The 27,386-nt window shown below is 44.7% G+C and overlaps 1 protein-coding gene across 2 annotated transcripts in view; it reads right to left on the minus strand.

The window, feature by feature from the left end:
* The window catches only part of POLA1 (DNA polymerase alpha 1, catalytic subunit), a 717,861-nt gene that overhangs the window by 306,450 nt on the left and 384,025 nt on the right, over window positions 1-27,386 (minus strand). For both annotated transcript variants that reach the window (XM_073616430.1, XM_073616431.1), the window contains exons 33-34: window positions 18,431-18,612; window positions 7,481-7,612 (exon numbers count right to left, since the gene is read on the minus strand). In XM_073616430.1, the coding sequence (XP_073472531.1) occupies window positions 7,481-7,612; window positions 18,431-18,612 (314 nt within the window). The remainder of the gene's footprint in view (window positions 1-7,480; window positions 7,613-18,430; window positions 18,613-27,386) is intronic.

The following is a 27,386-nucleotide window of genomic DNA, read 5'->3' on the forward strand; positions in this document are numbered from 1 at the left end:
ATGGCACTGTTTCCCGATACGGTCGCTAGGACCATTATTTTATTTAACATATAATTAAAGGTTTGTTCATCTAGGTTAATTCCCTGATCATTAATACAAGGCTCAGATTACTGTTTTATTTATTATTTGTTCATTTGTTCATTCCTTGATTGGAGCTATGAATTGCTAGTACTGCCGCTCTTTGGAGCACAAAGATACCTTTAGGGTTTGCCTTTATTGGAATAGTTTCTAGCTCCTCTATCGGTTTTTGGAATGCAATTATTCCTGCCTTTTGCGTAAGCCCTCCAGTTTATTTAGAGCTGCAGCGTCCATCTAGCCACGCCCCTGACAAAACACGCAGGGAGGAGTCAGATACATGTGATGCGACTACATGCCAGGATGCAGTGGCCATCTTGTGGGCTTGAAAAGCCGGAAGTGTGATATGCAAATTTTAATCTCTTGAAATGTGTTATTTTTTTGGATGTTTGCAATAAACCTTTGATGGGATGTCTGCACTATGAGGAGTATTTATGTCCATTTGAGACTTCGGGTGCCATGTTTGAGACGCTGGAGAATATCCCCGAGGTGGATTGCTGTTGGAGCTGTCATTTGAGTGATATCTAATGTGCCATTTATCCCATTAGAGGGTAAGAGGCAGTGTGTTTGGGTGCTGGTGATGGTCTCCTTATGCTTATGACACGTTTTCTGCTTTAACAATTACCACTCTGGATGTATATATGGACTTTTGATATAGACTTCAACCACACTGCACCATTTTTACTATATCCGTTTGTATTTTACCTATACATATAGTGCCAGCAGCTTACAATAAGACTTTCCAATTCAGTCTTAATTTATGTACCTAAATTACATAAATAATGTATCCCAAAAATGTAGCCCATTAATATAGTGAGGATATGGAGAGGAAAAAATAGGATTTTTATAACAGCTTACCTGTAAAATCCTTTTCTTGGAGTACATCATGGGACACAGTAATTACTGTATGGGTAATATGGCACCTTCAGGTGATTGACACTGGCACACCCGAGACAGGAAGTTCAATTCCCCATATGACCCCTCCACTTACTGGAAGTACCTCTGTTTTGTAGCAAAGCAATACACGTGTATCCAAAGAGCGGAGGGACCTCTGTGTCCCGTAAGGTACTCCAAGCAAACAATTTTATAGGTAAGCTGTTATAAAAATCCTATTTTCTTTATCATACATCACGGGACACAGAGTCACAGAAATTACTGTATGGGATGTCCAAGAGCAATGCCACCTGAGGGGAGGAGGCACAAACAAAAGTAGGGTGCAATCAGACGTGAGGACCTATACTGCTACCTGCAGTACACTGCGTCCAAAGGCGATATCCTCATGCCTTCTTACATCCACCTGATAGAATCTGGTGATCTGGTGTATGGAGTGAAGACCAAGTTGCGGCCTTGCAGATTTGAGCCATGGAGGCTTGGTGATGAACTACCCACGAAGCACTAACAGCCCTGGTGGAGTGCACTTTGATTTGAAAAGGTGGAACTTTCCTCTTCAAACCATAAGCTTGAATAGCCGAATCCATTTGGCAACAGTGGATTTCGACGCTGCCTGTCCTTTCCTAGGACCTTCAAGCAACACAAACAAAACATTTGTTTTGCGAACTTGAGCAGTCACCTTCAATAGATTTTGACTGCTCTCACTACATCCAAAGAATGTAATGACTTTTCTACCTTAGAACAGGGTTCTGGAAAAAATGAAGGTAAAACAATATCCCGTTTAGGTGAAAACCTGAAACCACCTTTGGCAGAAAGCTAGGATGAGGACGCAATACTACTCTATCCTTGTGAATGATTAAATACGGCTCTTTACAAGAGCCGTCAACTCTGATATCCTTCCTGCAGAAGAAATGGCTACCAGAAAAACTAGTTTCCATGTCAAAAGGACTAAAGGAATATGTCGTATCGGCTCAAAAGGCCGTTTCTGTAATTACGATAGAAATAAATTCAAGTCCCATGGGTTCAGGGGTACTCTAACCGGTGGATTAAGCCGTGTTACCCCCTGTATAAAGCTTCGGAACAAAGAATGCGAAGCAAGCGGACGTCGAAACAAAACCGATAAGGCCGAGACTCGGCCCTTGATGGTACTCAAGGCCTATTTCATCTCTAAACCCATCTGCCAAAAGGCAAGGATTCTACCTATGACATACTTTCTAAGATGGTAACCCCTGGATTCACACCAGGAAACATATGCCTTCCAGACTCTATAATGACTCTGGAAGCTGGCTTCCTTGCATTAATCAAGTAGATATCACTGAGCCTGAAAGCCCACGATTCTTCAGAATGTGGGTTTCAACAGCCAAACCGTTAAATTTAGCATTTGTAAATTAGGATGGAACACTGGTCCCTGTGATAGGTCTGGACGTGGTAGTAGGGGCCATGGGGCCCCTACCACCATCTTTACCATTTCTACATACCAAGATCTTCTGGGCCACAAGAACTATCGACTTCTTTGCTCGCTTGATCCTGCAAAGAAGTCGAGGTAGCAGCAGAATAGGAGGAAATGCATAAATCAGTGAGACCTGATCCCATGGGGTCACCAACGCATCTGTTCCGCATGCGAGAGGATCCCTTCTTCTTGACACAAAGTCATCAACTTTGTTGTTGAACCTGGACGCAAACAGATCTATGTCCGATCTATCCCCCATCTTTGGCATATAGCCAGGAAGATGTCAGGGTGAAGGGATCATGCCTGCCAGTTCTCTACTCCTGGAATGAAGATTGCCGATATGTACGGCACATGCTTTTCTGCCCAGGTTAGGATCTGGTTTACCTCTCCCTGGGCTGCCTGACTTCTGGTGCCCCCCTGGTGATTGATATAAGCCACTGCTGTGGCATTGTCGAATTGAATCCTGACAGGAGAATTCTGCAACCTGAATGTCCAGGCCCCTAGGGCTAGGTACGCTGCCCCAATCTCTAAGACGTTGATGGGCAAAGTCCTTCGGTTCTGGACCATTTCCCTTGGACCGACGTCTCTTCCAGGACTGCTCCCCAACCTGAAAGGCTGGCAACTGTTACCACCTCCCAGGTAACTGGTAAGGGGGATTTCCCCTTCTGCAGATTCTTGGGTATCCTCCACCAACTGAGGTTCTGACGCACTTTTGGCGACAAATGCATCGGAAAATCTAGTGCTTGGATCTTCTTGTTCCAAGCCGACAGGATACTGTTTCGCAGCAGTCTCGAATGAAACTGAGCATAGGGAACTGCTTCGAATTAAGCCACCATCTTCCCCAACCACCTCATACAAAGGCGGATATAGAAGGACCCTTCTCTGCCCTGATCACCTGAACCAGCTCCTTTATGGTGCTGATTTTTGCCTGGGGTAAGAACACCCTCTTCTGGGCTGTATCTATAATCAGACCCAAGTACTCTAATCTTCTTACAGGTTTTAAAGAAGATTTCTCTAGATTGAGGACCCAACCTGGGTATTCCAGTTAGTTGACTGTGGTGACCATGCTTTGGTCCAGTTGGGCTACCGACCGGTCTATCAAGAGCAGGTCGTCTAGGTATGCTATTATCATTATACCTTGAGTCCTTAATCTGGCCAGAGGAAAGGCTAGAAGGTGTTACAGTAGCTAGACCGAAAGGCAAAGCTACAAACTGAAAATGAAAATTTTCTACTTTAAAACGCAGATTTTTCTGGTGAGCAGGGAAAATAGGTACATGCAGGTATACATCCTTAAGGTCGATTGATGCCAGAAGTTTTCCTCCTTGTAGGACGGAGACTAATGATTGGATTAATTCCATGTGAAAAGAGCGAATTTTCAGGAACTGGTTTAGATCTTTCAGATCTAGAATGGGTCTGACATCTCCATTTGGTTTTGGCACCATGAAAAGATTTTAACAAAACCCCAACCCCTGCTCTTCCATGGGGACCATCACTTTTTATGACAAAAATCGGTCTAACGCTAGAAAGACTTTTTCTCTGGATCTTTGGGGACATTTGACCTGAGGAAACGGGAATTCTCAAAACTCTAGTTTGTAACCTAAAGCTATTGTGGAGACCATCCATCTCGAAATTCTTCCTGCCAGACCCTTGAGAACTGAAAAAGTCCCCCCCCCCACTCGAACTAGCGGGGGCGCTCCTTCATAAAGAGGTTTTAGCAATGTGTCCTGTGGGTTATCTTCCCCCAGGATTTCTTTAGTCCCTGGGGTTGACCCCGAGGTTTACCTCTTGAACCTGATGGTGGAGGCCATCGTGATTGCCTGGAGGCTGATACCCCTGGCACTGGAGAAAAAGCCAGTTTAATGAGGGATGTTTACTACTTTTCTTAACTGGTAAAAGGGTACTTTTCCCACTTGATTTTTTTTTTGGATATATTTGTCCATATCATCCCCAAACAGCTTTTCACCATGGAAAGGAAAACCATCCAAGAGCTTTTTGCATTGCGCTTCGGCTGACCAACTTTTCAACCATAAGATTCTACGCATATGCATCAACCCAAGCGTAAGGTGAGAGGTTTGAAGAATAGAATCTGATTGCGTCTATTGCAAAACACAAATCTGCTGGCAACTCAGCTAACTCCTGGGCCTGATGTTCAGGGAAAACCTTGAGCACCCGTTTCAAATGGTCTCTCAAGGATTGACATACCCCAATTGCCGCCACTGCAGGATGAGCCACTGAACCTGCCATGGAAAAAATATCTTTTAACAGGAATTCCAATCTCTTATCAGTTGGATCCGTAAACAATTGCGCATTGTCAACTGGACAAGTCAAACTTTTATTCACAGAGGATATAGCATCATCAATTGCTGGTATACTCCACATCTTAGTGAATTTTTCCTCCATAGGATAAAGTGTTGAAAACTTTAAAAAATGCTTATCTGGGTGATCCCACTCAGAATATATAAGCTTTTCCAGCAATGAATGCACAGCAAAGGCACGCAAGGCTTGAGGAGGCTTTAGTGAACCCAAACAAGAAGTGGGCTCTTCAACCGACTCAGTTAACGTTAGCTTAAATGTGGAGCGAACCATTACAGTAAGAGAATGCACCAGCAACTTCTCAGCATATGAAGCTGAAGAAGGTCCTTCCCCACTTGATCCCTCAGAAGAAGAGTCAGTCTCTCCATGGTCCCCTGAGGGGGATTCATTTTCCCCCTACCACTGTTGGTCTGTGAGGATCCTGGCTGGTAGAAAGGGACCTAATGCGCTTTCTTCCACTCTGTGAAGATGCGATTAAAGTCGCTAACTTTTCCTCTAATCCACTGATCGTTGAGAAAAAAACCTCCTCAGTTAAATAGACAGGGGCTGAAGTGTCGGAAGCAATTACAGCCCCTGATGACCCCGATGGCTCACTCTGACCAGCCTCCCTAGATCTTTCAGGGGGGATGGTGTTGCGGGAGGGGGGGGTGGGGGGTCCTTAGGGCGACCCTTTTGTGCCCTTATCTTTTGTGGTATTTGTACCATTCCCTCTGGTTATGATGCTGAGCACAATTGCAGAGGTACAGCCAAGAAAATGCATCTACTGCTGAGCAATAATCCAGCAACTGCCACTGCTATTAAGTTCAGCCTGATGCAAAGTAAATGTGTCCTGGGAATACCGGTGTCAACCAACACTCACAGGCGACCCGTTTCCTCTTTGTCCCTCCTTTAGCTGTATGCACCTGAAAAAAGGTGCACTTTATAGCTACACAGCCTGAAGCACGCCCCCCCCTTTCCTCTGATCACCCACCACGCCCCCCTCCCTCATCCTTTTCAAAGATACAGCTTACCCACACGAGCGGGCTCCGATCCGCCGGATCGTATAAGGAGGAGGGCTGGGGTGGAGGAGAGCCGCCGGATGGAGGACCGCCGTAATGGCAGCGGCGCGGCACACCGCCGACTGAGCCATGCTCCCTCTGCCTCCTGGGGTGAAGCTGTCCAGGTGGGGGAGCATTCCCAAAAGGAAAAAAAAACCCTTCCCTGTGTCTTACTTGGGGCTTGGGCTGGAGGAAGCATGCAGCTTGACACAGAGGCGAGACTGACAAGCACGGAATCAGGTACATGCTCTTGACAGCCCCTGGTGGTGACTATAGGCATGACAACATTTACTTTAAAGGAGAAATACCCACAAGAATTAGAAAAATCCCTTAGAAATCTCCCTTACCTTATCCAGCTGCAGGGTTCTGTGGTAACAGACCCTATCTTCACCTCTCACAGTGGGCTCCGTTAAAAAACCTTCAGGAACTGAGGCCCCTTTTTTTAATCGGGGGATCCACAGCCCTGGGCCTGTAAAAAGCACCCCGCCAGGAATATGGCTGAAAAAACAAATACTGGATCCCGGGGTCCAGCTCTATAAAAACAGCAGAGTTACAGGTAAAACCTAGTTTCTTCAGACACGAGGCCCGGGTACCATTCAATTCGGTCTGGAAAAGACACTTTGAATGGATCCGGTTGCATGGCTTGCCCCATTAAGGAATATTCCAGCGGAGCTCAGCACATCTTTACTCATGACCAACACCTAAGACACTGGCGAAAAAACTGAGGTACTCCCAGTAAGGGGAGGGGTTATATGGGGAATTGAACTTCCTGTCTAGGGTGTGCCAGTGTCCATCACCTGAAGGTGCCATATAAAAGACAAAAACAGAACATTCCATAGCTCAAGGTGCCATATAACTCATATAGTAATTACTGTGGCTCTGTATCCCATGATGTACTATAAAGAAAAAAGCGTTTAAGGCTGTTGGCACCTGCCGTTTCCAGAAGTGGCAACAGGCTCTGGAGTAGATCAGACATAGTGGCCGAAAACTCTGATTTCTGCATGTTGTGTGCCTGTGCAGGAGCTGGAGCAGTGTCAGCGTATGGCCTTGCTTAGAAACAAGGCAACCGCTGTCAACTTTTAAAGAACTTCACATTTTCTTACAGCTTGCATATGAAAACTCATTTGTTCCATGTACTCCCACTCTCAAGCACCTGTATTCCACCATTGCTAAGTGAGCGTATTTCCCTGTGGGGTACTCATGGAGTGGATGCGGACTGAGGGGATTCGGTGTGTCCTGTGTGAAAGAATCACAAGAACCCAATCTTTGAGCACCTGTGGCCCTTCTTTGAGGTATCGGGCAACAAAACGATCAGCTTGTGTTTTCGGTGGAAGGTGGTGATCAGAAGGCACTATATGTCAACAGCCAGAGGGGAACTTCCGGTAGTGTGGTGTAAGAAAAGACATCAAAATTTAAATAGGTGAAAACTATGTCAAAGTTAGCCACAAAGCCAGGAATTAAATATATGTGCACTACAGAGTCAACATGACATTTATAGCCAGGAACAGTATGTAGAAGTCTTGTCATACATTGTCGCGTTGATGGTCCCATTCAAGGCCCAGGCTTTGCTTGTCTCTGTAGACTTACCCCTGAAGAGTGCTTCAGTGTCTGGTTGCCATAAGAATAGAACAAAGCCTGGACCTGGATAGTATCCTGCAGCTAACTCAGTTGTTGCAGTACATACAAAGTACCAAATGGGATGCACATCACTTACATTGTAGTACTTTTTTATATGTCGTCTTATGTCCAAGAGAAGCTTATTGTTGATCAGTGTTATGTACTCCAATGGTGAAGAATTGCATTCTGGTTTACTGCATTGGAACAAGCTAGGTTCAATTTGAAGCCCCTGCAACAGAAATAAAAGCACATTTGCTAAATACACTAAAATATCACAGTAAAAACAAGAAGTGTAAGACACATTATACCTTAAACTGTTGTAGTTTTGGGTAGGCACTGGTGGATTAAAAGTGATTGAAAAGTATCTTTTTGTTTCCTAAAAGGTTTATACTTACCTGCTCTGTGTATTGGTATCGCACAAAGTGGTCTCTTGCCCTCTCTCTGGGGTTCCCTGCAGACCCTGTCTGCTCCTACACTCCTGTATTTCCCCCTATAGTAAAAAACTTGATAAGGGGGTACATATGGGGGCATGCTTCCCCTGCTCCCCTCTTCACAGGATTCGACTGACCGGTTCCCACAGCTCTCACTCTGTCCTGTGAGAAGAGGAACGGAGACCAGCGCTCAGGTAGGAAGGGGTGGAGGAGAAAAACAACCAGTGGGACGTTTTTTACCTTAATGCAGAGAATGCATAAAAGGCAATGTCTTGACTTAAACCAATTTAAGTAAGCCACTAATGTCTAATATTAGCACTCGAGAATGATAAACTTCAGTTTGCGTTTTTGTCCCTTCCCATAAGGTAATAAAAGGGACCACTTTCTTTAAGAGCATTTCCTAATTTGCCTATAATAAAGAAACACCAATGGAAAAACTATGGTTTGGCTTTGTAAAGGCTGCATGTGTACAAACCTGGGAATGACTAAGTCACCAGTGGAAAGTTGGATGCAAGAAATAAGCATGGAACATTGTGAACAATGCTCAAAAGGTATTTTCCTGGGAACACCTAAAGTATAAAATATTAACAATTGAGTGGTCATGCAACACTGTAACCATACAATATCTTTTTCACACAAATGGAGCTTTCTTTTGTTGGTATTTAATCGCCACTGGGTTTTTATGTTTTGCTAACCACTTAAAGACCAGGCCTCTTTTTCGGACTCTGTGTTTACAAGTTAAAAACAATTTTTTTTGCTAGAAAATTACTTAGAACCCCCAAACATTATACATTTTTTTTTCTAACACCCTAGAGAATAAAATGGCGGTCATTGCAATACTTTTTGCCACACTGTATTTGCGCAGCGGTCTTACAAGCGCACTTTTTTTTGGAAAAAATTCACTTTTTTGAATTAAAAAAAAATAAGACAACAGTAAAGTTAGCCCAATTTTTCTTTATATTGTGAAAGATAACATTACGCCGAGTAAATTGATACGCAACATGTCAAGCTTCAAAATTGCGCCCGCTCATGGAATGGCGTCAAACTTTTACCCTTAAAAATCTCCATAGGCGACGTTTAAAAAATTCTACAGGTTGCATGATTTGAGTTACAGAGGAGGTCTAGGGCTAGAATTCTTGCTCTAACGATTGGGGTGATACCTCACATGTGTGGTTTGACCACCGTTTTCATATGCGGGCGCTACCCACGTACGTGTTCACTTATGTGCGCAAGCTCGTTGGGACGGGGTGATTTAAAAAAAAAAAAAAAATTTTATTTACCTGATTTTATTTATTTTTTCACTGTTTAAAAAACGAAAAAAAAAAAAAAAAGGGTCACTTTTATTCCTATTACAAGGAATGTAAACATCCCTTGCAATAGAAAAAAAGCATGACAGGTCCTCTTAAATATGAGATCTGGGGTCAAAAAAACCTCAGATCTCATATTTGGACTTAAATGCAATTAAAAAAAAAAAATAAAAAATTGTCATTTGAAAAAATGACAACAGAAAAAATTGCCCTTTAAGACGTATGGGCGGAAGTGACGTTTTGACCACAAATGCAGTTAGCAGACATGCATTTTGTCATTTGACAAATACACTACCAAAATGCGCAATGCCCCAAAAATTTGGCTTTTTGGGCCTTTTTTGTGCGCATTTTGGTACAGTTTTTGATGTACTGTTTGCTGCTTTTTTCAACACATTTTGGCTTGTTTTTTAAAATGCATTTTAGCACATTTTTATGTGCATTTTGGTGCTTGAACATGTACTTTGGCTCATTTTTAACCTGTGTTTGTGTGCATTCCGGAAATACATGCAAAATGCATGATATGTTTGCGGTGCCATTAATTGTACCCCGAAACTCACTAGCAAATGTGTGGTTTGCCAACATACGCATAAAAAGCAAATCAAAATGCACGTTAAAGTGTCAAACTACAAGCTAAAAGAAGCACCAAAATGTGCGTTACAAACCACACCAAAATGAGTGTTAAAATAACTGTACCAAAATGTGCGCCAAAGGGCCAAAATGTGTGTTTAAAAAACACCAAAATGCACAGTTAGAAAACCCACGGTCAAATATGCATTAAAAAAAAGGGCAAAATGCCTGTAAATAATTCCAAGATTAGCAATAAAAAAAGGACCAAAACACACATTTAAAGAATGTGCCAAAATGTATGTAAAAAAACCTGAGTTAAAAAAAGCGCCACTGGTCAGTGCTTATTTAGGGTTCCAGAAGCGCATTTGTGAGGTCAAACACTGGTGTTGGAGAAGGCCTGGCTGGCAGTCTCTACTCTAACTTATCCCAAAGGTGTTCTATTGGGTTAAGGTCAGGACTCTGTGCAGGCCAGTCAAGTACCTCCAACCCAAACTCGCTCATCCAGGTCTTTATGGACCTTGCTTTGTGCACTGGTGCGCAGTGATGTTGGAACAGGAAGGGGCCATCCCCAAACTGTTCCCACAAGCTTGGGAAAGGGAAATTGTCCAAAATGTCTTGGTATGCTGACGCCCGCCCAACCCCTGAAAAACAACCCCGCACCACAATCCATCCTCCATCAAATGATTTGGACCTTTAGATTTGTTCCACTGTGTCAGGAATTCCCTTCAAAGCCACCATCATGAGACCCAAAAGACATGCATTTAGATTTAGCTTCTGTAGTTTTTCTGGCAGGAGGAAAGCCTGGGCCTAATTGGTATCCAAGATCAGCCTAAGGCGTTCAAAGCAAAGCAAAATTAGATAATCAGTGAGGACTTTGAGATTTAAAATCCACTTAAACGCCTCCATAATCTGAATGGCAATGAACTTTATTTGCGAGTAAAACTTTGCCTCTAATATGTGGTCATCTACTGTACGTATGCCAAGATTGGTATCCCTCTTGACCTCAAAAGGCAGCCAACACTCACACCAGTGTTTTGGTAAACACCAGAGGAGCCATGCATAGGCAGAGTAGCAAGTTTGCAAATTGAAAGTGTTCCTCCCCTATCTGTGAAGAGCAAAAACCGTTGGCACCCTTGGTAACTGGAAGTATGCATTCTTGATAACTATAGATGTCAGTAATTCCAACTGATGCAAGGATGCCACTTTTGAATAAAGTGGCTCCTCTTGAGCTTGCAGATTTTGCCATAAATGTTCAAGGCTTTAAAAGAGGAACTTCAGTCTGCTCACATAATTTGTAATAAAAACATCTTTGCCATTCGGAAGCTTCCCTCCAACCACTTTGCATATTATTATATATATACTCTGATTCTGTACTTGCCAAATATGCGGCAGAAATCTCCCTCCCCCAAGTCTGGCTGCAGCAATTTTAACTGTGGGCAGCTGAAGCTGCTGCCTGTTCACTTCCTGGATTTACACACACCTCCAGCTCTGCAGTTTTCACTGGTCTTCTTATGACTCATCCCCCCTCCCTTCCTGGTAAACTCACAAGTGAGAGACAGCTGTGCATGATGTCATAAGCCTTGGCTAATGACCAGACAAGAAACAGGAAGTGGGCTGTATAAGGTATTTACTGGCAGAAAAATGTTTTACTATCCAAAAAGTTAAAACAAGGGCAGAAGATTTAATAGATGGAAAGCTGAAAAAAAAAAAATGACTGAAGGTCCGCTTTAAGATGCAAAACCATGCTTTTCTTGGGAACCAAGAAGAGATTTGAGTAAAACCCCCTGAATCATTTTTGCATCCATAAACAATCACCAGCAAGAACTCTATGACCAGACATAAATCAAGGACTAGCCAATAGTCTGCAAGTATTAGAAGTTATTCCTTTACCTTGAGTGGGACAGGTGGGGGCAAAACTTAATATGGGCTTCTTCAGGCTTGGTGTGCTTGGACTGCCAGGGATGCTAAGTGCTCTGCAGAGCTAGAGAGCTTAGTGAACGTAGTCTCTTTGTCCAACTTTCTTCACACAGAAAAAAAAAAAAAAAAAGCTTATGGAGTGAGTAGAATGCTTGACTTTCCTATACTAAGGCGAGAAGCAGGGCCATTTTTAAGGCAGGCCAAAAGAGGTAGCTGCCCTGGGCCCTGTCATTGTTGTGAGACCCAAAGTAGCTGCCTCATACTTGCCAACTATCCTGGTTTAACTTCCCTCGTCCCTTGAGGTTTTAGTCCCATGCTGTGTCCCAATATCTCAGTGTGAAGTGCTTCTACTAATGCTGCCCAGCTCTGCCCTATTGTGTACAGATGACTCACCTGCAGACCCTGTGTTTAAATGTAAATTACTGGCATTCATATGTAAATAGCGGCGGCCAGTGGCATTGATATGTATATCATGCCCCCCTGAGGTCATATCCACTATTCACAGTAATCTCTAGCAACCAATCAACAAGCAGAAATCATGTGCTGTAACTTCTAGCAACTAATCAGTGAGCCGTAATGTGTACTGTAACCTCTAGCAACCAGTCAGTGAACGGTAATGATACACTGTAACCTCTGGCAACCAATCGCAATAGCTGCCTGATCTGATTCAGTAAACTGATTTAGAGTCTAGCTGCTATTTATTGTATGTCTCAGAGCAGGTGGAGAGCGAAACTGCATGGGGAGACCCCAAGAAAAGTTTTGCCCAGGGTCCAATCGATATTAAAGATGGCCCTGGCGAGAAGGTACTCTCGTCCAAGTCAAGTTACTCTGGGTCTCCTCCACTGTTGCACCACAGTGTCTATTCATACTCTGCTGCCAGAAAACAGTGTGGCTACCGCTACTCCTATAGGGCTGCAGTCACTGGCACCCAGCAATAAATGTCTTAGCAATCGGCGGTTGAGGTGTGAGCCTGCAACTACCATCACAAAGGGTAAACTGAGCACTTGGCTGTGGTTCCCTCTGTGGCCATACAGTTATACCCTTAATAGGGAGATGCCGAAAAAACACTGATCCCATCCCAGCCCCAGTAGTAACGCCACTAAGGAGAGTCCTGGAGCCTCCACAAACATTAAATTATATTCTCCCCCCGCCCCTATGACAAACTGAGCAAAGGGGAGTGGGGGGTGGAGTGAGGTATGGAAGGAAGTGGTGACAGGAGTGCTTCTGGCCTGTAAGTGGGACACTGAGCAGTCATTCAGTTGTTCTGTTATATGAGCTCCCCTAGGGACAAAACCCCACAGACTACCCAGAAGAAAACTGAGCTATAGTAATCAAACCAGTGCAGAGAAAGGGGGTGCATGTGCTCAATGGCTGTTATTGGCAAGACTTCCTGGATCCATATTATCCAGCCAGAAACTTGTTTGCAGTAAAAACCAAAAGCAACTTAGGATTTCCATTAGGAAATTGCTTTGTCCTGACACCTAGATGCAAGGCTAATAGCAAATGTGTGTGTGTCCACCAACAGGTGCTGTCCCCTTAGCAGTCTTTTTTTGTTTTTAATTAAAATGTGTGTCCCATTCCCACTTCCTGATTATCTTAAAAAAAAAAAAAAAAAAAAAAAAAAAAGGGTATAAACTAGACCTATTAAAAGTGCGAAGCACAGTAATGATTAGCAACTTATAAGTTAATTGAAGGTGAAACGTGTAGGTAAATCTTAAAAAAAGTGAAATAACAATTCTGTGAGGTAAAAACTGCTGGTGTCAGCAGTTTGTCATATATATTATTTGCCTTTAAACTCCCTTTGGCCCCTTTCACACGGGACGGATCCGTGTTGATCCGCCCCGTGTTTATCCGCTGCTCAGCGGGGATAGCTCCGTTTTCCCCAGCTGAGCAGGCAGATGACAGGGCGGGACCCGCACACTGTGCAGGGACCGCCCTGTCAGATCTCCGCTCTCCCCTATGGGGGATCGGAGGAACACGGACCGTCTGTCCGTGTTCATCCGATCCGCTCTGCAGACGGATAGAAAAATAGGATTTTCTTCCGTCCGCAGAATCGGACGAGAGCGGAGCCGGACAACATCGGGTGTTAGCGGATGTACATCCGCTGACACCCGCTATCCCATAGGGATGCATGTATGTCCGTATTTCATCCGAAAACGGATGGATGAAATACGGACATACTGTCCGCATGTGTGAAAGGGGCCTTTCTGATATTTTTTAACAGCAACTAACACCCTACCCAAGTGCTAAGATGAACAGAGCTCCGGGAATCAAAATTTTCCAAAAACACCAGGGGCAGATTCCCTGCCTGCATCAACTGGATTTTTTAACCTCCACTCACAGCATGATAGACTAAGGCCCCTTTCACACTGTTGGACCGTTCAGGTCCGCCTGTCAGTTTTGTCGGCAGACCTGAACGGCCACTCGATGCTAGTCTATGGAGCGACATCTCCGCTGACATCCGACCTGGCCCGCTAAAATCAGACAGATGGCCCTACGTTCGCATCTGTCCCTGGTGGATCGGAATCGGGTGAGATCTGATAGAAACGGACATGCTATCCATTTTCGTCCGATCTCTCCATAGTAACCAGCGGCGCTCGACAAGCCCCTCCCTGCTCTGTGAGCAGAGAGGGACCTGTCATCCCCCGGCTCAGCAGAGATCAACGGAGGTCTCCCGCTGAGCTGGCGGACAGAGACGAACTCCGTGGCAGCAGATCCGCCTCGTGAGAATGAAGCCTTAAGGCCCGTACACACGATCAGAAAATCTGAAGTTAAATTTAGGCCAATGAACGATCTGCCGGTTTTCTGATCATTAGTATGCTGCTTTTGACAGCCGACAAAAACTGTTTGTGCAGGCTCCAAAATTTTTGTCTGATGTGACCACGTCTGATTTCTTTTCATTATTATGGCTTTCGGCCAAAAAAAAAAAAAAAAAAAAATCTGAAGAACAAGAATAGGCATGCTCAGAAATGAAAGAACACATACAAAACAATTCAACACATTACGTCACTTCTGACTTTGAATTCCGTCATACGAAAATTTCTGATGGTGAGTAACCTGTTTGCTTTGAGACTAGCATGCAACAAAAAAACAGGAAAATTTGTCCAATAATCTGATCATGTGTACAAGGCTTTAATCTGAGGTTTCCTATGGAAAGAAAAAAAAAAAAGCAAATTTGTCTTCCTAAAAATTCCCCACGCAAGACTTTGTGATTTTATTTATGTATTTTGCACAGGTGGGAATAAATGAAAATTCTCACAGAAAAAAAATGAAACAATCCTCAAATTGCCCATTTTCAGCTCAAGCCTGCCTATAAGCACTCACCTTTCCCCTTCCCTGTTAACATTTCATTCATCCAACCCCCCCATTACTGAGAAATTCCAGGTGGAAAAGATTTCAGAGCTTGACATCCGGCTCTTATGAAGCTAGCCCATCTGCAAATCGTCAAGTCTCTGTGCAATTAGCTTTTTTATTTACAGCTGTAATGAAGCAAAAGTCAAGGATTTAGCATGAAACTGCTGATCTGTGTCTGCCTTTTCCTCTCACTTGCTACCAATGGTTGTTTTCCTTTGATTTATAAAAAATGCAAAACATCTGCTGTTTGTCCAAATTAGCTTAAAATAATTACTTTTAATTTAGATAAAAAGAAACCACGATTTCCAATTTTCTACTTTTTTTTTTCTTCTATAATATTTCACAGCCTATTACATGCCAAAACTAATGTGTGGCTGACAGTGGGAGAATCTGTCAAGCTGGCCCAGTTTTGCTTTGAGTTTCAAGGTCGATGATGCATTTTTTGGCATAAGTTCATGGGCAGGAACGCACCAAGCAACTTTAATGTCTGAAGTGGAAAGTCAGAAGGAGAAATTAACTACACTCTTTATTAAAGATAGAGATGTGGGATGAGCAAAAGATAAGCTACAACAATTTACACATGGACCTGATTCAATGAGTTAAGAAAATAATTCAGCGTAAGATTGCAAAGCAAAAACACAGGATTTCCATGCTTATGGTGCCAAAACATGTAGACTTTGAAACTTTGATGCCATTTAAAATGGAAGCGCCACAATAGGCCATAGAAGCTGCAAGATATATTTGATGTAAAGGTACATCACACTGAATAGTTCATGCATGTCCAAAGTCCGGCCCGCGGGCGAATCACGGCCCGCCTGGTAATTTTGACATATATATCTTTTGTGACCCCCAACGAATCCCCGAGCGCCAGGGGCCAAAAAAGATAGATATGCTGGCTGCCTTGGCGGGGGCGGGACAATCGCCGTACAGGATACAGGAGAATTTCCTGTTTACACGGCGTCCTGTGTAAAAGGAAGTCCCGTCTCCTGCGCTGCCATTGGACAATTGTTTTGTCCATCATAGGAGGCGGGACTTTCATTTAAAGAGGCCGCCGTGTAAACAGGAGTTTCTCCTGTATATCTGTTGGCGCTCGTCCCGCCCCCTCCCTGTCTCCTCCAAGGCTGCAGATGGATATGAATCAGGCTGCACTGACGGCAATGGTGTGTCCGCATTCATGGCAATGCCGTGGGGGCTGCCGCATTCATGGCAATGCCGTGGGGGCTGCCGCATTCATGACAATGCCGTGGGGGCTGCCGCATTCATGACAATGCCGTGGGGGCTGCCGCATTCATGACAATGCCGTGGGGGCTGCCGCATTCATGACAATGCCGTGGGGGCTGCCGCATTCATGGCATTGCCATGGGGGCTGCCGCATTCATGGCAATGCCGTGGGGGCTGCCGCATTCATGGCAATGCCGCGGGGGCTGCCGCATTCATGGCAATGCCGCGGGGGCTGCCGCATTCATGGCAATGCCGCGGGGGCTGCCGCATTCATGGCAATGCCGCGGGGGCTGCCGCATTCATGGCAATGCCGCGGGGGCTGCCGCATTCATGGCAATGCCGCGGGGGCTGCCGCATTCATGGCAATGCCGCGGGGGCTGCCGCATTCATGGCAATGCCGCGGGGGCTGCCGATATGCACTGATTAGGCTGCATTGATGGGCACTGACCCTTATTTTGCTTCACAGTTGTTTATTTAAAATTTAAGATTTTCCTGAAACTTCCTTTTTAAAGTGAAGGTGCGTGTTATAAGCCGATTAAATCCGGTATATCCAAATAACACGCCCAAGCTCATCTATTCACCACACAGCGCACAAAGGCAAGAGAATTCTTGTTGGGCCGTGTGTTAGCGCTCGGACGGACACACTTAGACCAAATTTTTATGGTTTAAGAATGTCAGGCAAAATGGTCGGCCTCAAGAATGTTCTATTCATCAAATCTGGCCCTCTTTGAAAAAAGTTTGGACACCCCTGGAATAGTTTAACATAACAAAAAAGTTATTAGTGCATTCAAATGGGCTACATTAGAATTGTAATCAACTCCTTACTTAACGGTTTGTCTCTCATTACCATTGATTACTACTGCAAATGGTGCATTTCTTCCTCGTTTATGTTAAGAGTTGTTTAATTTGTTGTGTAGATAGTTTTCACCAATTGTAAACTCATCCATAAGCTAAACATTTTGGGTTGGAGACATCAGGGCTAGATACAAGAGGGTGGGGACATCAGTATAACAGACTTGGAGTAATAAATGAGAAAAAATGTGTCACTTGGGACAGGAAGTGACAGTTAATCCCCCTAAGGGTAGCACAGACAACAATACAAATGTGGCCATAAAACTTGACCCCTCTGTACAAAACTAAAAAAAAAAAGGTTTAGCTCCCATGATTGCGCTTCCGGCACGCCTCCTGCAACATGCTCTGATCAAGTCCGATCACGGTAAAGGGCCAATCACAGCGGCCCTTTACCACGCGATCAGTTGTGTTCACTGCTGTTCTCGGGCGTCAATACAAGCTGGTTATCAGCTTTTTTCTCCTCACGCTCTCAGCATGAGAAAAGAAAGCTGATAACTGGCTTGTGTTAAAGGGATATCTGCACTGATTATCAGTGCAGTCCCACCTATCAGTGCCCCATATTCATGCCCACCAGTGCCGCCTCATCAATACCCATCAGTGCAGCCTCATCAGCACCCATCGGTGAAGGAGAAAAATTACCTGTTTGCAAAATTTTAACAAACTATAGAAAAAAAACACTTTTTTTTAATTCAAAAATGTCAGTCTTTTTTCGTTTGTTTAGCAAACCCAGTTGTGATTATCACCAAATGAAAGCTCTATTAGTGTGAAAAAAATATATATAAAAATTTTGTTTGGGTACAGTGTTGCATGACTGTGCAATTGTCATTCTAATTGTGACAGCACTGTAATCTGGCCTAGGCAGGAAGGAGGTAAAAGTGCCCGGTAGGAAAGTGGTTAATTGTATTTTTTTTTGGCTGCAGACAAATCATATAGGTCACAGGAAAGGTACCTTAAATGAGTTGCACAGGCACATGAAGTCAACAATGTATACTGCACCTCTTAATAGTAGAATTTAGTACACTTCAATGTAAGGTTTGTCTGTAAAATTTGTTAAATTTTAGATCATTTAACTTAAGCTAAAAGTATGAATACATTCCCCAACAATATGCAGCTCAAGTTATCGGCTAGTAAGCAGTAAAATTTAATGAAGTGTAAGGCCCCTCGTGCACAGGGCCATCTAACTGCTGTGCGCCTGGGGTAGGGGTGACACAGGTGCCTTGTCCAACCCTGCTACCTGCAAACTTTAAAAAGTACTGGGAGGGACACAGCAGCCAGACAGTCCAATGTGCAAGAAGCTTAAAAAAGTGTAATTAAAAAAAAAAAAGAAGCTAGCATGATAAAGTATGCTAACTGGAGTGAATCGATTGGTGTATACATTCAAAATAAAACTATACTAACCGAGCCATCAAAAACATTGTCATATATGTTCTCGGTTCCACATCTGGGGCAGCAGAACTTAAAACGCTCACAGTCTCTGTATTTTTCTTCATCGGTTATCTGAGCAGGACCTCCCAACAAAGCCTCATTTTCTTCATCCTTCTGATAGTGATGCTGAATTCGGAACTGTGATGGATCAAGTCCTATCAGAAAAGCAAAAACATTTTCAGACAACGAAAAAACTTTTGGGACAGCTCAGATAGTTTGCTTGAAAGGTGTGTGTGTGAGATACTTAAACACATTGTACTTAAAGAGTATTCACCTGTTTGGTTTTATTGTCAAGTAACACTGAATCACAGTTGATTTAATTTTGTGCATTTTCTAACACGTCCACATTCTATCATGTCCAAGCCAGTGTTTCTAAACTCCAGTCCTCAAGGTGCCCCAACAAGTTATGTTTTCAGGCTTTCCATTATTTTGCACAGGTGATTTGATCAGTTTTACTGCCTTAGTAATTACCACAGCTGTTTCATCTGAGGGAAATCCTGTAAACATGACCTGTTGGAACGCCTTGAGGACTGGAGTTGAGAAACACTGGTCTAAGTGATAACAGATCTCTGCACGTTGATTTAACCACTTGCCGTCCACGCTATAGCCAAATGACGGCCACAGCGCGGACCTGAATTACCAGGAGGCCGTCATATGACGGCCTCCCCTTTGAACGCGCCCCCTGCAGGGCGCGCTGTGATCACTGAGACTCGGGTGATCACAGATCCGAGTAAGGGGTCGATCCCAGCCCCTTACCACATGATCAGCTGTCAGCCAATGATGACCACGCCCCCTTATGCCGTCACAGTCCCAGCATGCCCAGGGACTGTGACGGCATAAGGGGGCGGGGTCACCGCCTATATAAGTCAGAGCAGAGCGCACAGAGAGCATTCCAGCCGGGGAGAGCGTCGTGTCAACATCGGAAGAAGAGATGAAGAGAAGAAGCGGCGAGACAGCGGCGACAAGACAGCGGCAGCAGACCGGGCCCCTCGCTGGCAATAGAGCTGGAAGAAGATAGCGGCGGGGCCCGGGAGAAGAGGCGGAACACCGGGAGAAGTCGGAAGAAGATACCGGAGCTGCCCAATAAATTAATTTTGAAACCTGTGTACTGTGGTTTTTTTTATTGACACTTCCCTAGGTGAATGGGTAGGGGTACCATGTACCCCATACTCATTCACATAGGGTGGGGGGCCGGGATCTGGGGGCCCCCTTATTAAAGGGGGCTCCTGGATTCCGATAAGCCCTCCGCCCGCAGACCCCGACAACCAACGGCCAGGGTTGTCGGGAAGAGGCCTTTGTCCTCATCAACATGGGGACAAGGTGCTTTGGGGTGGGGGGCCGCAGCGCGCCCCCTCCCCCAAGGCACCAACCCCCCATGTTGAGGGCATGCGGCCTGGTACGGTTCAGGAGGGGGGGGGGGGCGCTCGCTCGTCCCCACCCCCATTCCTGTCCGGCAGGGCTGCGTGCTCGGATAAGGGTCTGGTATGGATTGGGGGCGACCCCCCACGCCGTTTTTTTGGCGTAGGGGGTTCCCCTCAAGGTCCATACCAGACCCAAGGGCCTGGTATGCCCTTGGAGGGGGAACCCATGCCGGTTTTTTATTTAAAATTTGGCGCGGAGTTCCCCCTCAAGAACATCTGAGCACAAGTCGCGTGCCGAAGTCGGATCATGCAAGACGGCAATCCGACTTTGATCCGACTTCAATGATACTCAATAGGCTGAAGTAGGATCAAAGTCGGACCAAAGTAGTACAGGGAGCATTTCTAAAGTCGGAACGACTTGTGTCGGACCAGTAAGGACGGCTCCCATAGGGAAACATTAAATTTCACACGTCATGCGACATGAGCTCTCAATGTCGGAGCGTTTGTCGGACCAGTGTGAACCCAGCCTAAAAGACTACTGATTCACAATGCCTCTCTAAACACCTGTACCAAAATTCATCTGTTCAGCAGTGTGTGTGTGTGTTCCTCTCTGTTCAACAGAAGCCAGTCTAATGACCAGCTTCTGTCGAATAGTCAATGCTTAAGACAATACACACTGCCGTTTTCAAACCATTACTGTGAAGTTTGGGACTTGGTGCTTGGTGGTCATTGCCTTAGTGAAGTCAATCTGCCTAGTTTTGCCTGCATTTGGTTTTCTTCCAGGATTTCCATTTATATTGCTGTATTCATTCTAATCTCTATCCTCAAGCCTTCCAGAGCATGCTGCAGAAAACATTCCTACAGCATTATGTTGCCTCCTCTTTAGCTTCACGGTGGGAATGATGTGTTAAGGTTAACCCCTTCATGACTAAGCCTATTTCTGACATTTGGTGTTTAAAATCTGTTTTGCTATAAAATTACTTAGAACCCCCAAACATTATGTATATTTTTTAGCAGAGAATCTAGAGAATAAAATGGCGATTGTTGCAATATTTTATGTCACACGGTATTTGTGCAGCGGTCTTTTAAACGCAACTTTTTGGGGAAAAAGACACTTTCATGAATTAAAAAAAAAAACTAAACAGTAAAGTTAGCCCAATTTTTTGTATAATGTGAAAGATGTTACGCCGAGTAAATAGATAACAAACATGTCACGCTTTAAAATTGCGCACAGTCGTGGAATGGCGCCAAACTACAGTACCTATAAATCTCCATAGGCGACATTTTAAAAAAAATAACGGCTACCAGGTTAGTGTTACAGAGGAGGTCTAGTGCTAGAATTATTGCTCTCACTCTGACAATCGTGGCGATACCTCACATCGGTTATTTGAACACCGTTTACATATGCGGGCGCGACTTCTGTATGTGTTTTCTTTGCTGCGCAAGCTCGCAGGGACGCTTTAATTTTTTTTTTTATTTCATTTATTTTAATTTTTTTTACATTGTGTTTTTTTTTTTTTTTATTTAAATTTTTGATCACTTATTGCTGTCACAAGGAATGTAAACATCCCTTGTGACAGTAATAGTTGGTGACAGGTACCCTTTATGGAGGGATCGGGGGTCTAAAAGACCCCTGATCCCTCCTTTGCACTTCAAATTACTCAGATCGCCGAAAACAGCGATTCTGAATACTGTATATTTTTAAAAAACCGGCGCCATTGGCAGCCGAGTAAACAGGAAGTGACGTCACTTCCGTGTTTTACAGAGAGAAGACTGGAACAAAGCAGTTTCCGGCTTCGTGCCAGTTTGTCTCTAGCCGCCGGAAATGGCGGATCGGTCTCCCGGTGGGACGGGAGGACCGGTAAGAGCAGCGGAAGGCGGCAGGAGGGGGGGGACGTCTCCTCCCGCTCCTCCGGGATAACAACCGCAGGAGCTGCATCGGTTGCTAACCCTGGAAAGCTGACCGCCCACTCTAAAAAAAAAAGAAAAAAAAATGGTACCTGCAGCTGCGGGCATCATCCCGGTATAACCCCCTAAAGCCGAAACAGCATATCTGCGTATGCTCGGCGGGAAGGGGATAATATGCAGTGTTTGGCTGCTAGACTAGTCCCTGCAGCATCATTTTCCCTGCACACAGGCAAGTTTAAAGTTCTGTGACGATCATAGCCCTGCAAAGGATGTGAGAACACCAAAAAAACAGTCCCACTCCAGGGCATGGGAGGTAACCATCTGCTGAGTGAGAAGAGGGTTTAAGTAGAAACAGAAATTTTGACTTGAATGTAAATTCCATATCTTGGAATCCAGCACAGGACACGGTTTGTTTAGTACTAGACCATGGTTTATATGCCGCTACCTCCAGGTGACTGGACACTTGCAAAAGCTATGCTGGAATGCTCCAGTGCATCCTCCAATAACCTCCCACATAGGACTCCAGTTTTGGAGCAAGCAATAAGAAACAGAATGGAGGGAAAAGGCCTCTATCCTGCACTGTACTCCAAGATATGAAATTAAAAGGCAAGTCCAACTACCGCCCCATTTCATTTTTAAACGTGGATATTAAAATATTGTCTAAGATCCTGGCAACCAAAATTAAATACTTTTTTTTACACACTTTGATCCAAAAGGACTAGGTGGGTTTTGTCCCCCTACACCAATCATCAGATAACACCCATAAAATCATCCATCTGATCCACCAAAAACACATCCCTAGCATAATACTTATTCTTTACATCCAAGAGGCCTTTGATTCTCTTTTATGGGACTAACTTACATTACCCTCTAAGCAAATGGGTCTTTCCACTTCACTCTCTATCCTGGCTGAAAGTACTATACCATAACACTTCGGCTACAGTGCTTTATCTTTCATACCACTCTACACCTCTGCAGATGCACAGAGGCACCCACCAGGGTTGTCCGCTCTCTCCAATCCTGTTAATCTTAGCTTTGGAGCCACTGGCATGCCTCATCAGATCTAACCCCGATATTCGAGGCATTGAGTTGGGACCTAATTCGTACAAAATGAGCCTGTTTGCTGACGACCTACTCTTAACGCTAACCCAACCACATACCACTCTACCCAATTGAATGTCTTCCCTTAAGCGATTGTCAGACATATCAGGTCTCTCCAATAATGAAAAATAGGATTTTTGTAAAACCGCTTACCTGTAAAATCCTTTTCTTGGAGTACATTATAGGACACAGAGCCTCAAGTAATTACTTAGTGGGTTATGGGCCTACCTTCAGGTGTTGACACTGGTATAACAAATACAGGAAGTTGACTCCCCTATATAACTCCTCCTTCCAGGAGTCCTCAGTTTTTGTAGCCAAGCAATATAAGCAATATACTCTCACCCCATAAAACAGAGGGGCAGGAGCTCTGTGTCCTATGAAGGATTTTACAGGTAAGCTGTTTTAAAAAATCATATTTTCTTTATTGTACATCATAGGACACAGGGCCTCAAGTAATTACTTAATGGGACGTCCCATAGCAAAGCTACCTGAGGGGAGGGAGAGACAACCCGTAGGGCACCCCCAGACCTTGAGGAATTATACTGCTGCCTGCAGCACACTGCGCCCGAAGGCAATATCCTCATTCCATCTTACATCTACTTGATAAAATTTTGTAAATGTATGTACTGAAGACCAAGTCACGGCCTTGCAGATCTGAGACATGGAGGCCTGGTGACGCACTGCCCAAGAAGTACCAACCTCTCTGGTAGAGTGTGCCTTAACTTGAAAAGGGGGAATCTTTCCCTTTAAATCATAAGTTTGAATTATAACTTGCCGAATCCACTTAGCAACAGTGGATTTCGATGCTGCCTGTCCTTTTTTAGGACCCTCTGGCAGAATAAATAAGACATCAGTCTTACGAATCTGAGCAGTTTTCTTTAAATAGATCTTCACTGCTCTCACCACATCAAGACAATGTAGTGACTTTTCTTCCTTGGAACATAGTTTGGAAAAAACGATGGCAGGACAATATCTTCATTCAGATGAAAGCCTGAAATCACTTGGCAAAAAACCTGGATGAGGGCGTAACACCACTCTGTCCTCATGAATAATCAAATATGGCTCTTTACAGGAAAGAGCAGCCAATTCTGAAACCCTCCTTGCTGAGGATATAGCAACCAAAAATATCAGCTTCCTAGACAGAAGGACTAAGGGAATATGCTGTAATGGTTCAAATGGCGGTTTTTGTAAGACTGACAAAACTAAAATTAAATCCCAAGGGCTTAAGGGTAATTTAACTGGCGGATCAATCCACATCACTCCTCGCATGAAACCCCGGACTAAAGAATGCGTAGCAAGTGGTCTTTGAAATAAAATGGATAAGGCTGAGACTTGGCCCTTAATAGTACTCAGGGCCAACTTCATCTCTACGCCTACTAGTAGGAAAGCAAGAATTCTGCCTATAATATATCTTCGAGAGTGCCAACCCTTAGATTCACACCAAGAAACATAAGCTTTGCAGACTCTATAATATATAGCTCTAGAAGCTGGCTTCCTAGCATTAAAGTAGAAATAACTGCCCTGGAAAGGCCACGTTTTCTCAGAATGTGGGTCTCAATAGCCAGGCCGTTAAATTTAGCATTCATAAAGTAGGATGGAATATCGTCCCCTGTGATAGCAGGTCTGGCCTTAGTAGGAGGAGCCATGGACCCTCCACTGCCATCTTTACAATCTCTGCATACCATGACCTTCTGGGCCATGCTGGTGCTACCAGTATTACTGACTTTCTTTCCAGCCTTATCCTGCAAAGAAGTTGAGGTAGCAACTGAATCAGGGGAAATGCATAGATCAGTGAGAACTGATCCCATGGAGTCACCAACGCATCTGTTCCGTAAGCGAGTGGGTCCCTTGTCCTGGCCACAAAATTGACTAGCTTCGTGTTGAACCTGGATGCTAGAACTACGTCCGGAGTCCCCCATCTTTGGCAAACAGCCTGAAAAATCTCGGGATGAAGAGACCATATTCCCCCAGGAATAACTGCTGGCGACTTAAGTAGTCCGCCTGCCAATTCTCTACTCCCGGAATGAAAACTGCCGATAGGCATGGGACATTCTTTTCTGCCCAAGTTAGAATCTGGTTCACCTCTCTCTGAGCTGAAAGATTTTTGGTGCCCCCTTGGTGATTGATATATGCCACGGCCGTGGCATTGTCCGATTGGATCCTGACAGTACAATTCTTTAACCTGGAGGTCCAGGTTCTCAGAGCCAAATACACTGCCCGAATCTCCAGGATGTTTATGGGCAAGGCTCTTTCGGTTCTTGACCACTGTCCCTGGACAGTCGTCTTCTGTAGTACTGCTCCCCAGCCTGAAAGGCTGGCATCTGTCGTGACTACTGCACCAACTGAGGCTTTGGGACACTCTTGGGGGCAGCCGCATTGGTAAATCTAAAGGTTGAATTGTCTTGTTCCAAGCAGACAGGATACTGTTTTGAAACAGTCTTGAATGGAATTGGGCATAGGGAACTGCTTCGAATGAAGCTACCATCTTTCCTAATAATCTCATGCAAAGACGTATTGAGGGATTTCTCTTTGACCTGACCATCTGCACCAGCTCTTGTATGGAGCTGATCTTTGCGGGAGGCAAGAACACCCTTTCCAGGGCTGTGTCTATGATCAGGCCCAGATACTCCAGCCTTTTTAGTGGCTTTAAGGAGGATTTCTTCAGGTTGAGAATTCAACCCAGATTCTCCAGGTAAATGCTTGTAATGGCTAAATCCTGCTTCAAGCGGGCCAACGACTGGTCTATTAACAATAGATTGTCTAAGTGAGCCAAGACAGTTATGCCCTGTGCCCTTAACCTTGCTAGAGGTGGGGCTAGTACCTTTGTGAATACCCGGGGTGCTGTAGCTAGCCCGAAGGGCAAGGCTACAAACTGAAATTGTCTTTGTTCTACTTTGAATCGCAGAAACTTCTGGTGAGGAGGAAATATAGGGACATGCAGATATGCATCTCTGATGACGATGGATGCCAAAAGTTCTCCTCCTTGTAGGATGGAAACAACTGATCCGATTGACTCCATGCGAAAGGAGCGGATCTTCAGGAACCGATTTAGATTCCGTAGATCTAGAATTGATCTGATATCCCCATTTGGCTTTGGTACCGCAAACAGGTTTGAGTAGAACCCCAAACCTTGCTCTTGTTTAGGGATGAGCTTCGAGTTCGAGTCGAACACATGTTCGACTCGAACATTGGCTGTTCGCAAGTTCACCGAACAGCGAACAATTTGGGGTGTTCGCGGCAAATTCGAATGCCGAGGAACACCCTTTAAAAGTCTATGGGAGAAATCAAAAGTGCTAATTTTAAAGGCTAATATGCAAGTTATTGTCATAAAAAGTGTTTGGGGACCTGGGTCCTGCCCCAGGGGACATGGATCAATGCAAAAAAAAGTTTTAAAAACGGCCGTTTTTTCAGGAGCAGTGATTTTAATAATACTTAAAGTCAATCAATAAAAGTGTAATATCCCTTTAAATTTCGTACCTGGGGGGTGTCTATAGTGTGCCTGTAAAGGGGCGCATGTTTCCTGTGTTTAGAACAGTCTGACAGCAAAATGACATTTTGAAGGAAAAAACTCATTTAAAACTACCCGCGGCTATTGCATTGCCGACAATACACATAGAAGTTCATTGATAAAAACGGCATGGGAATTCCCCAAAGGGGAACCCCGAACCAAAATTAAAAAAAAAAAAAATGACGTGGGGGTCCCCCTAAATTCCATACCAGGCCCTTCAGGTCTGGTATGGATATTAAGGGGAACCCCAGCCAAAATTAAAAAAAAAAAATGACGTGGGGTTCCCCCTAAATTCCATACCAGACCCTTCAGGTCTGGTATGGATTTTAAGGGGAAACCCGCGCCAAAAAAAAAAAAAAAAAAAAAAAAAAACGGCGTGGGGTCCCCCCAAAAATCCATACCAGACCCTTATCCGAGCACGCAACCTGGCAGGCCGCAGGAAAAGAGGGGGGGACAAGAGTGCGGCCCCCCCTCCCTCCTGAACCGTACCAGGCCACATGCCCTCAACATTGGGAGGGTGCTTTGGGGTAGCCCCCCAAAACACCTTGTCCCCATGTTGATGAGGACAAGGGCCTCATCCCCACAACCCTGGCCGGTGGTTGTGGGGGTCTGCGGGCGGGGGGCTTATCGGAATCTGGAAGCCCCCTTTAACAAGGTGACCCCCAGATCCCGGCCCCCCCCTGTGTGAAATGGTAAGGGGGTACATAAGTACCCCTACCATTTCACGAAAAATGTGTCAAAAATGTTAAAAATGACAAGAGACAGTTTTTGACAATTCCTTTATTTAAATGCTTCTTCTTTCTTCTATCTTCCTTCATCTTCTGGTTCTTCTGGTTCTTCCTCCGGCGTTCTCGTCCAGCATCTCCTCCGCGGCGTCTTCTGTCTTCTTCTCCTCGGGCCGCTCCGCACCCATGGCATGGGGGGAGGCTCCCGCTCTTCTCTTCTTCTCTTCTTCTCTTCTTCTTCATTTTCTTCTCCGGGCCGCTCCGCAATCCATGCTGGCATGGAGGGAGGCTCCCGCTGTGTGACGGCGCTCCTCGTCTGACAGTTC

This window comes from Aquarana catesbeiana, linkage group LG02, assembly GCF_042186555.1.
Source record: "Aquarana catesbeiana isolate 2022-GZ linkage group LG02, ASM4218655v1, whole genome shotgun sequence".
Taxonomy (NCBI): domain Eukaryota; kingdom Metazoa; phylum Chordata; class Amphibia; order Anura; family Ranidae; genus Aquarana; species Aquarana catesbeiana.